The 12,251-nt window shown below is 34.2% G+C and overlaps 1 protein-coding gene across 1 annotated transcript in view; it reads right to left on the reverse strand.

Moving 5' to 3' along the window:
- Positions 1 to 12,251, reverse strand: part of SPRED1 (sprouty-related, EVH1 domain containing 1) — an 85,874-nt gene that overhangs the window by 9,833 nt on the left and 63,790 nt on the right. The window contains exon 5 of the mRNA XM_012728688.1: positions 10,935 to 11,087. Coding sequence (XP_012584142.1) covers positions 10,935 to 11,087 — 153 coding nt within the window. The remainder of the gene's footprint in view (positions 1 to 10,934; positions 11,088 to 12,251) is intronic.

Here is a 12,251-nt window from a genome sequence, read left to right on the forward strand (position 1 = left end):
CACTCTGTCTCTGGTGAAGCCTCTCACCGCCCCTGAGCCTCTGGCCTGTACCCCAGTTCTGTACGAATAAATAAATAAATCTTTAAAAAAAAATTGTATCACACACAATTCTACAGAGAAATGTTACAGTAGCTTTATTCATAATTGTTAATATTTGAAAGCAAGATGTCCTTTCAATAAACTGTGGTAATCCTGATAATGGAATATAATTCAAGTGTACAAAAAGAAATGAAGAATTTCACATGCATATTAATAAGAAATCAGCATTAAGAAACTACACATGCTATATAATTCCAACTATATTACAAGCTGGTAAAGTTAAAACTAGAGACAGGAAAAAGATCAGTGGCTTTCTAGTTATGTAGGGGGTGGCGTTGGGAGGAAGACTAAAGAGGAGAATGAAGGATTTTTAGGACAGTGAAAAAACTATTTGATACCATAATGATGGTATTAATTTACTTCTGTCCAAATCCACAGAAGACATACCACCATGAATAAACTCTGTGTAAAATACACTCTGTGTATTTATTACGCCACAACAATGTAAATTCAAAAATTAACAAATGTACTGCTTTGAGATATTTTCCACCTTCTGGCTATGTATTAATCTATACATATATATGTGTGTATATATATATATATATATATATATGCATGTATATGTGTATATATATATATGCGCGTGTGTGTGAATGCTTAAATAATTATAAATACGATCTTTTGTACTGTGCCTTTTTAGCACCTGCCTTTGTTTACACATAGTACTGCCTTATTCCTTTCATAGCAGTTAAATACAGCATTGAGTGGGTAACTTAAATTTAACTACCCTGATTCACATACATTTAGGTTTTCTCTTAACTTTTTGCTGTTATAAGCAATAATGCAACAAATAGCCATGTCCGTATCTTTATATACACATCTAATTATGTTTATGTCACAAATTTTTAAAAGTAAAACTACTGCATTAAAACCTTTGTGTATTTCTTTTATTTTGGGTGGTGACCACTTTTATTTTCAAATTTATTTTATTATATATATATTTCTTATATCATTTCATCCTTTTTGTGCAATGCATGTGTTCACCTTTCAGGTGTAGCCTGAAAATCCGCACCACTAATTCACCCATGTACCATCATCACAGTCCCTTGTATAAAAACACATTCTGGCCCTGTTTTGAGCCTTTCCCTTCCCTTGCAGAATGTCTGATTAATAGTTGCCTGTTAATTTTGGTTTTTGATTTATTGTTACAATTAATTTATTACCTTGCCCCTTAATTGGTTTCCCTACATTCCTCCTACTAGTGAAATCATCTGCTATTTTTCTTTTTCCTTCTGGCTTATTTCACTTCTAAAGTGAACACAACCCCTTCTAGCTCCATTCAGGTTGCTGCAAATGGCACGAGTTTATCTTTTTGATTGCTGCATAATGTTCCATTGTGTGTATATACCATGTGTTCTTGATCCAGACATCTATTTTTGGGCATTTGGGTTGCTTCCATACTTTACTTAGTGTAAAATATGCTGCAATATACATAGGGGTGCAGGTATCCTTTTAAACTAATGTTTTTGTATCCTTTGGGTAGATTCATAGGAATGGAAACAATTTTTAGTAGTTCGAGGAACCTATAAACAGCTTTCCATAGTTGATGGATGAGCCTGCATTCCCACCAGCAGTATAGGAGAGCACTTAAAAAAAAATTTATTTATTTATGGACATAGGAACTGTTGTAGTACAGGCCAGAGGTGGGGGTGGGGGTGGGAGGGTGGATGGTGTAGGAGAGTGTAGGTGAGGGGATTTGGGAAGTATTACAGGCAGACTGACCAAAATAAACTGAAGGGAGCTTTGGGAAAGAGAGGTCTACCATGCCATGTGATGGTCATCTCCCTGACTGGGGACTGAACTTGTGGTGCAGGAGCAGCAAATAGCTTTTTAGTGTAGTGCTTTAACCTATTGTGCCACCAGGGAAAGTTCCTTTTTCTCCATACCCTCATCAATATTTGTTATTTCCTAAAAATCTTTGTGTGTTTCAGTTCAAAAGGAATTTGAATGATATATAGAACTTGAATCACCTACTTAGTAGGGTCTTAGAGAGAGTAGTTCACTAAAGATGTTATGTCATTTCCCAAACTGTTCCTACACTTTTGAAAATTTACTTTTATTAATACTTTAATCGCATAGTAAGAACATACAGAAAAATTGAAGTTTCTCAATTTTAATTATGCTATAAAACTGAAAGACTGATGTGGGACAAAGTAAATTTTCTGGATTGTGGAGCTTATTTTTATACATTTTTATTATACATTTTCCTTTGTCTTCCTACCTCTCTGTTGTGTAGAAAATTAAGAGCTAATACATCCTACTAGGTTGCCTTATGAAAAGCTTTAGTATCCACTATATTTGATTTCCAAACAAATACTCTAGCCATTACAGAAGACACAATAAAATAAAAGACATCCTTGTTGAGGTAGGTGATAAAGCATAAAGTTGCAGTTTGATGACTATAGCTTAAGGTGGATGGAATATATATAAGAATTAAGAAAATAGTAAGGAAAGAAAACACTATGAATTAAATAGTCTGGAAAGTCTTCACAAAGGAAAACTGAATTTGAAGTACAAAGTGCAAAACATTTGTTTAAATCGTAAAAACAGGCAGAAGGACATTAATAGAAAAAAGTAGGTTATTATTTATTCACAGTCTCTGAAAAGAAATGGGAAAAACTGACTTTTTACACTTGCTAAACATAGCTGTTGTAAAATCCCAACTGACAGTTTCTTTTTTCTTTAAATACTAGGAGAATATAACTTTAAAAAAAAAAGTACTATGATAATGTGATGCTATTACTATGGGTTTCTAGAAGAATTTATCAGCAAAGAAATCATGAGAGATACTTCTTCAAATTCAAAGGTAGTTAGATTAAATTTTTAAAAAGGATTCCACTAGCAATTCAGTAATAAAAGGGTATATAGGAATAAATCTTAAAAAAAAATAAGCGACATCTTTTCATAAAGAAAATACAAAGTTTTATTGAGATAGATAAAAGACTAAATATTAACTTTATTATAGAGCTAAAGCAATTCTATAAAAAAAGATGTGGCCCTGGTGCAGGGGCAAATGGATCAAATAGACTAGAGGCCAGAAAAATCCAAACATATATGGAAACTTGACAGATATGGCATTGCATTTCTGTGGCAGATAGGATGCAATAAATGGTGACAACATATAGGAAAAATAAAATAGGATCCTTACAGTTCAAAACAGGTTGTAAGCAAACTTTAAAACATTTTGGAAAGAAAAAAAAACCCAAAACCAAAAACATAAGAAAAGTTTTTGAGAAGAGAGGTTAAGAGTTTATAAAAATAGCACTGAGCGGGACCTCCCTGGTGGTGCAGTGGGTTAAAGCACAGCACTAAGAAGTTTAAGCCAACTCCGCATGAGTTCGATCCCACCTGCCCCCGCCCTGGAGGTGACCACATGGCACGGCAGACCTCTCCTGACCCGCCCGCTGCTCCCCTCAGCAGTGTACTTCGTCGATCTGCCTGTTCTGCTCCCCACTCTGTCTCTGGTGAATCCTCTCACCCTCCGCATCTCTGGCCTGTACCCCAGTTCTGTACAAATAAATAAATTAAAAAAAAAAATAGCACTGAGCAAAGAATGTTAAATTCAATTGCATTAACATTTAGAACGGTTGTTCCCCAAAATACATAATAATAAATAACCAGAAACTAAGAGAAAATGAAAACTCAAAATGAAGTAATGAAGTTATCTAAGAACATGTCATTAAAGTCAATTTGTAAAGATCAAACCTATATAATCATCCATGTGTGTATCTTGTACATACATGAATCCTACAGAATTACTTATCCCTGAACCTTTTGTATTACACAACAGAAGCCCACTTCTATACACCCTAAAGAAATGCTTACAGATAAATTGCTGGTGACAAGAAAGTCTGTATTAACAGTATTATCTTAAACAACTAAAATATGTAAACAAGTGAAACACCCACTGGCAGAAAAAAAGATTTGAGTGGTAGAACTATCAAGGAAAAGCATAAAAATGCTAAGCAAACAAAATCCAAGGCAATCATTACCTTGATTAGAGGCAAAGGGACAGGACTGAAGTGGGAGGTGGGGGGAGTTTGGTGTTTTCTCAGGTGTTATGTAAACTGCAGAATACATGGATCCTACAGAGTAACTTATCCCTGAGCCGTTTGTACACACCAAAAGCCCACTTCTACACACCCTAAAGAAACTCTTGCAGATAAACTGCTTTTAATATAGTAATATAAATCTTTGATCATAAGCTCACTAGTACAGGCAGTTTTGTCTATGCTGAAACATAAAAGTAAAGGAAACTGAGTAAAAGAGCCAGTTCTACAAGAGTTAACCAAACATGACTGAGAGAATGCTGCATTTTGCAGCAATGTACCTTTCCATCAAAAAATATATGAATAGAAAATGAGTCAAAAAGAGAAAACCTAAGTCAGTGTTAGGTGAATGTCTTCTGTGGATCTCAATTCTGCAGATCTAGTGAGCAGAAGGCACTGTCAACCTTTTAGGCTATCTTTCCAACAGTGTATATGTAGATAGATAAATCCTTAGAGACACAATGTCTTGCTTTGGTCTAGTGATTTTGGCAAGACTTTTCCTCTGGTTAAAAAAAAAAAGATCTACCAAGCTGTCTTCATCAATGCAATCAAACATTCAGAGTATGTCATTACTGTATTGAAGATATCCCTCCCTGAAGTTTTCTAGCTTTTGGCAAGGATTTATTATCTCATGAAGATGTATTTTATGCAGAAAATGTACTAAACAGTTCATATAGTGGTTTATTTTATATTCTGATTTGCATACATCATTTAAAATTTTCTTGATTTTAGTCTCTTAACATCCTGACAAAATTAGATTTATGATCTGAAAACTGAGTCAGATTTTGTACTATGGGAAATTTACCTGTGAGGCGTGTTGGGTGATACTCAAATGGAAAACTGATACATAATCCTCACAGTACCGAGCTGAATGTAGATAAGCATTATTTTTGTCAAAAAATATTTAATACTTATTCAATGTACAGATAATGCTTACTTTTGCTTTTAAAGAGAATACCTATCTACTTTAATTTTAAATAAACTCAGCTTGTTTATTTTAACTTTAACAAATGTAATTGAACATTTAGTTATGTGTGCATATAACTTAACCCTTGTTTTTCTATGTCACATCAATTTTGGTGATAAGGCAAAGTATTGTAAAGAAGCTGGAATTCAACTCAAAAGAATCTGGCTTCAAAAGCAGTGTTTAAAATTTCCATTCTAAGCACATGCCCCAGCACTGTTCATATCCTTACCCTGAAGTTTTCTAGCAATACTTTGTACTTTCCTGCATGGTGACTACAGTCTACAACTACCTCACTAACACCACCACCATCACTGCCATTTTGGGAGAACTTAGTTTTTTTTTTTCCTCTCCTATCAATTAAGAGGATAATTTATTCCCTTAGCCAAAGAAGGTAGATGAATAAATTCCCAGGATGTGGGAACTATCTAAATCAGCGATCTAGCTGGATCCAATTCACACCTCCAGTGGAAAAGCTTTTCTGGTCATCACTAAAGATGTTGGAACATATTTTGTACTTAGAGGTGTCATATTGGTATTTCAGACTTAACTGCCTTATTCCAAAAAGGCCTGTAAAATTTTAAGCAACCACGACTCTGGATGGATTGCTCTGACATTACCAAAACTCTGAGGAAGATTCCTCTCAACCTTTATCCTTGCCTTATTTTGCTCAAATTACAACAGGCTTACAATTACTCTGTTCCTTCTTGTACCAGTATTTTCATGTAATTTTTTTTCCTGTAGTTCTTATAAATGTAAAATAACATACACACTATAAATAATTTCTAGCCCCAAATCAAAATAGCTTGTCATAAGAGTTGATGTGATCATATGAGTAATAGAAGTGATTCAAACAATACCAGCACATTTTAGGCACCAGCTATTAACAAATAATGATCAGACTGAATGAAATGCAAAACTCTCTATTTACCATAAGGATCATTATAGTGAGTTAGAGCAAAAAGGAAGAAAAGGAAAAAGAAGAGGGAAGAAAAGTATTTACCATTTCTAAGCATTGCAATTCCAATAGTTTATCAATTACTAACCTAGTGATTTTGTTCAGAAACATTCATGCCTTTGAGGGAACAACAAATTAAAATCAAACACAATCAAAGAAACAATAGTATTCCCTATGTTTTGGAAAGAAAAAAAAACTTAAGAAATCAATGAATAACAAAGCTGTTAAAAAAATGGCCAACATGAAAGGACTATAATGTATGATATAAGAAAAATAAAACTTGGGGTAGGATTTACATACTAATTGTGAAGTTGGCTGTCAAGTTTACTTGTGTTTCTAGGTGGCATAAACACAACCAACATTTAGAAATGAAAGGAACACATTTCTCTTGAATACACTATATTTATAAGTTCTCCCCACTCCAAGCAAATGTCCATGTGTAATGACACTTTGTTCACTCTATTGCCCACAGGATTTAAATAATCTGGCTAACACAGTCTTAATTAAAGCACCAGTGCTATGCTCTGAGAGCATGACTTTAAGAGTACGATACAGTTTTTTTTGTTTTTTTTTTTTTTAAAGATTTATTTATTTGTGCATACAGAACTGGGGTATAGGCCAGAGGCTCAGGGGCGGCGAGAGGCTTCACCAGAGACAGAGTGGGGAACAGAACAGGCAGATCGACGAAGTACACTGCTGCTGAGGGGAGCAGAGGGCGGGTCAGGAGAGGTCTGCCACGCCATGTGGTCACCTCCGGGGAAGGCGGGAATCGAACTCATGTGGAAGCGGCTTTAGATTCTCAGTGCTGTGCTTTAACCCGCTGCACCACCAGGGAGGGCCAAGAGTATGATACAGTTTTAAGGAGTACTATAGAGTTAATGCTCTCTAGGCAGTTCAATCTAGTCCATGAATGCCTGGTAATTTTCAGTAAGAAGCAATGTCTCATAGGAAGAGTTTTATTTCACACAGAATCTATTGTCACTATATGACTCTTAATTGAGACAATTTTTCCTTAAGTGACACACAATTTCCTGGAGGGTTAAGAAATTATAATCTTATATTCCTAGGAATTTGTCTGCAGAGCCCAAAAACATTAATTCAAGAGGATACCTGCACTCCTATATTTACTGCAGCACCATTTACAATAGGAAAGACTTGGAAACAACTCAAATACTCAAAAACAGATGACTGGATCAAGAAGATGCTGTATATATACACAATGGAATACTATTCAGCAATCAAAAGAGAAACTCATGCCATTCTCAGTAACATGAATGGAGCTGCGAAGGATTCTGCTCAGTGAAATGAGTCAGAAGGGAAAAGAAAAATATCAGATGGTTTCACTTATAGGAGGAATATAGCGGAACCAAATTAAGGACCGGGGGTAAAATAATAATAATAAAAAAATTAACAGGCAACTATGAATCAGAGACAATCTGCAGAGCAGGTGGAAGAGATCAAGATACGGGAGGGAAGAGCACACCGACTATGGCAATGGTGCATGGGTAAACTAGTGGGTAGTCTGAGTACTATAACTGAGAGAAGAAAGCAAACACTGTACAAAAATGAACAATGATATAAAAAAGATATATAAATATATATAGTTTAAAAAAAGACATTATTAAAAAAAAATCATAACCTTTAGTTACTATAGCTAGGGAACTTTCCCTTTTCCCCCCACTGGGATCAGAAACAGCATTAATGCTTTCTAGTATTTTACTTGTATCTTAACGAGTTTATCATTCAGTGAGATCATAAATAAGGTAAACAAGGAAAATCAAAAGGCTACTTCTGGAATACAAAAATCTGACCCTAAGCCAGATGAACATATCAGCCTACCAGTTAAACCAGTTACCATACCCACCCCCAACCCAAAAACAACTCACATGCTCTTGAGCAAATCTGCATGCATGCACACAAACCCTCGAAGAACTGGGTTTCAAGGAACCCTAAAAGAGTGAAAGATTCAAATTCTATGATGGTTAAACTTTACGGATTAAAAAAAAAAAAAATCAAGCCTTGTCATTATTCCCAGCTCTGCATATTTTACATCAAAAAGAAATGACAGCAATGGCAACAGCAAATTAGAAACATGATGAAATCTAATGATACACATGCACACATACACACACACACACGGATCCCTTATATTGATATATATTTCGACTTTTATGTTTCAGACTATTTCAAACCACCAGGTTTAAAAAGTTACTAATTTTTTCTTATTGTTCCTAGCTTAGTTAATCATTTAGCTCTCTGATCTCTCCACTTTTTAAGATTCTTATTCCTTAAGGGCTTGTTTTACTATTTCCATTCCACTATTTATTTTTATTTATTTCCTAAGTTTTTAAATACTTTTCCTAATCCATGCAAGCTTGAGTGTCTTATCTTTAAACTCACACTGGTTAGGATATATATTTACTATAACTTTATCTGCAGTGTTTCTGGTTCAAATTTTCTTTTAAAATCTTAGGTTTTCAAATATTACTTTTATTTATTTTTACATGACTTATTTTACTATCTGATTTATACTAGCTGTCTGGACAAGTCCTATCTTTTACAGTCACTAGATAATCATGACAGTTTATAATCATGATGCACTTTATTCTGATTATTCTACATTTTAAGTGACACCATCTGCTATTTGTCATTTTCCTTTTGACTTACTTCCCTTACCATAACCCCCCCCACTCCATCCAATTTGCTACAAATAACAAGTGTATCTAATGTGTATACATAGCAAATAACAAGTGTATCTAATGTGTATACATAGCATAACTTCCTAATCCATTAATTGTATCTGGGCACTTAAACTGTTTTCATCCTATGGCTATAGTAAATAGTGCTACAATGAATATAGTGCATATATCCTTCCAATTTGTATTTTTATATTCTTTGGGTATACATCTAGAAAAGGAATTGCTCAGTACTTGGCAGATCCTTTTTAATATTTTGAGATAAATCTATATTGTTTTAGAGGGATTGGATTAGTTGATATTCCTACCAACAGTGTAGGAAAGTTATTTTTCAACATACCCTTTTCAACATTTGTCATTGCTGGATTTTGTTTTGTTTTGTTTAATGAACTATTCTCACAGGTCCATTGGTTTTGTAGTTTTGATTTCCATTTCCCTAGGGTAAATGATGATGAACATTTTTTTCATGTGCCTATTAATCGGATCTCTTTGGACAAGTGCTTAGATCTTTTGTCTGCTCTGGATTGGGTAATTCGTTTTGTTTTTGTTGTGTTGTATAAATTCTGTTATCAGCCTCTAGCTGGATGTATGGTATGCAACTACATTCAGTAGGGTGTGTTTTGTCTTAGTGATATTCTTTCACTGCTTTTGAACTCGATGTAGTACCAATTATTTATATTTTCTTTTGTTCTCCTTGTTGTTGGAGCTGAATCAATAAAGATATCTCTGAATCCTAAGTCATGGAGGTTTTTTTTTTTGCCTATATTCTAATGTATTTTATGATTTCAGATCGTAAATTCAAGTCTTGCCCACTTTGGATTGACTTTTGTCTATGGTATCAGATAGTTCTTTTGATGAACCACCTTTGTGCCCCTGGGTTCAATCTGAATTATTTTGATACACTGTTGAATTTAGCTTGCTAAAATTTGTTAAGGGATTTTTCCATCTAAATTTATCAGGGAAATTGGCCTGTTGTTATCGTTTTGAGTCCTGGTCTGGTCTAGGTATCATGGTGATGGCAGTTTCATGGAATATGTTTAGAGTATTCCTACTTTCTCAACTTTTTTTTAGAGATTTTGTTAAAGATCAGTACTAGCTCATCTTTGAAGGTTTGGAAGAACTCACTAATGAAACCATCTAATTCTGGACTTCAGTTTTTTAAGAGACTTTTAATTCATTTCTAGGTTTTTGACTTACCAGCATACAAATGTTCACAGTAACCACAAAATCTGATGAATTTCTGAGATTTCTGGTATAACTTCCCTTTCATTCTTAATTCTACTTTGTTTTTCTTTCTACGCTAACTTTGTTAGCGTAGCAAAAGCATTGCCTGTTTTCCTTATTTTTTCAAAGAACTAGCTTTAATTTCATTAATCCTTCAGTTTGTCCTTTTGATTTCCATTCCATTTACTTCTCTAATTTTTAAGATCATCTTCCCTCTACTGGCTTTTGGCTTTGTTTGTTCATCATCTTCAAGCTACTTAAGATGAAAGGTAAGATTCTTTGAGTTCCTTTGTACTTCCTAATGTGGGTCCGTATTACAAAATAGTTATCTCTTATGTACTGTTTTGTAGTGTCCCGTAGTACTGGAAGATTGTGTCCTCATTATTATCTGTCTAATGGTATGATTTTGTCATCAATCCACGGGTGTGTGTTGTTTAGTCTCCACGTTAGAAGGGTTTTTTTTTGCGCTCTTTTTGTGGGTTATATGTAGTTTGCCATCACTGTGATCAGAAGATTGGAACAATTTCAATCTTAATGGGTTGATACTTATTTCGTGACCCCAGGTCAATCCAGAAGAATGTTCCATGTGTGCTTGAGAAGAATGTACACTTAGCTTTTGGGGTGATGCAGTGCCCTATGAACGTAAATATTAAGTCCATGTAGTCTAATTCTTTGTTTAAAGTGACTGTGTCCTTATTTATTTTCTGTCTGGTTGATCTGCTCATTGGGACAGTTGAGAAGGGTTTGAAGTCCCCTGCCACTCATGTGTTTTCCCATTATCTTTTTTCAGATTCGACAGTAATTATCTTATACATTTGATTTTCTTTTTCTGGTGAGTATAAATATATATTGATGAGTGCTATAATTTCCTGATATACTGTTCCCTTAATCATTATATAGTCCATACATTTGAGTAACACACTGAAAAACCATTACTTTCTTACCTGATTGGCCTGGCTTTGCAAAAGGACTCTTCTGGCATTCAGATCTTCAAAGGCAGATGGTCTTAAGCTTCTATAATGCTCACTGGTAACAACTGTCTCTTGCTGAAAAATGTGATCTTTCACTAAAGAACTGGAAGTTTCCTCTTCAGTTGCCTAAAGGGAAACAATCCACAACTCATTCGCTGACAAAATATAATATTTATATATTTACTTAAGCATTTGTATATTTAACCTAACAAAAATTTAACAAATCAAAGAAGTATATGCAAACATCATCAGTGAACAGCAGTTCCCAAAACTCAAATGTACATAATTAGGAAGTCACATCAAAGTAAAGAAATCAGGGAAAAAACAACTTTATGAGCAAAACAGGCCTTGTTACAGAAAACAAACTAGGAAGAAAAACCATGTCATGTGAGTTAATGTTGATTTAAAAAAATAGGTACCAAAGATTATGTGATATAATTGAAAATTAGAAGACATCAATCCATGACCTTTGTGAATGAGTAATTAATTAGTCTAATTTTGCTGATTAGTTAGGATTCAAATCACTCATATAGACTTAGGTAGGAAATATACTCAATGACAATAAACATGTACTTTTAAAATCTCATAAACACATTTTGTGAAATAAATGACAAATAAGTAAAGGTAAGCATAACACAAAACAGGAAATCCTATAAGAGTTTTCTATCTTTCTTTTTTGAAAAAAATGAGATCATTACTATTTATTTTCCCATTACCACACAATTATTTGTGAAGAAACAGGGATAACCAAGTGAAAAATGACAGAATAATTTTAGTGACTCAACCTAAAATAATGTAGTGACATTTTAGAGTGAACAATCTTAAGAACTAAATCCTATTTATTTTTAATTAGGGTTTTTGGTGTTATTTCTTAAGTTAAGCAATAAAGCAGTAAGACATTTTAAACTTACAAATCAAGTCCTAGACCAAAGTAGCCTTGGGACATACAATTTCTTTGAAACTCAGTTTCCTCAATACCAAATAAATTATAACACTTAAACTATTAAAATATAAAATTTCAGTGAGATAAAATATAGAAAAATGTTCTGAAAACCAAAAGCTATTAAAGCTATTATAGCTTCTGGCAGTGAGTGGTTACATCTAAAAAAAAAAACAAAAAACAAAAAACAAAAACAACCTCTACTGTCCCTCCCTGGTGGTGCAGGGGGTTAAAGCACTGCACTGAAAAGCTAAAGCTACTTCCGCATGAGTTCGATTCCCGCCTGCGGGTGTGTGTGTGTGTGTGTGTGTGTGTGTGTGTGTGTGTGTGTGTGTGTGTGTGTGTGTGTG

Source organism: Condylura cristata, unplaced genomic scaffold (genome assembly GCF_000260355.1).
Source record: "Condylura cristata isolate star-nosed mole 26May11 unplaced genomic scaffold, ConCri1.0 scaffold00023, whole genome shotgun sequence".
NCBI lineage: Eukaryota > Metazoa > Chordata > Mammalia > Eulipotyphla > Talpidae > Condylura > Condylura cristata.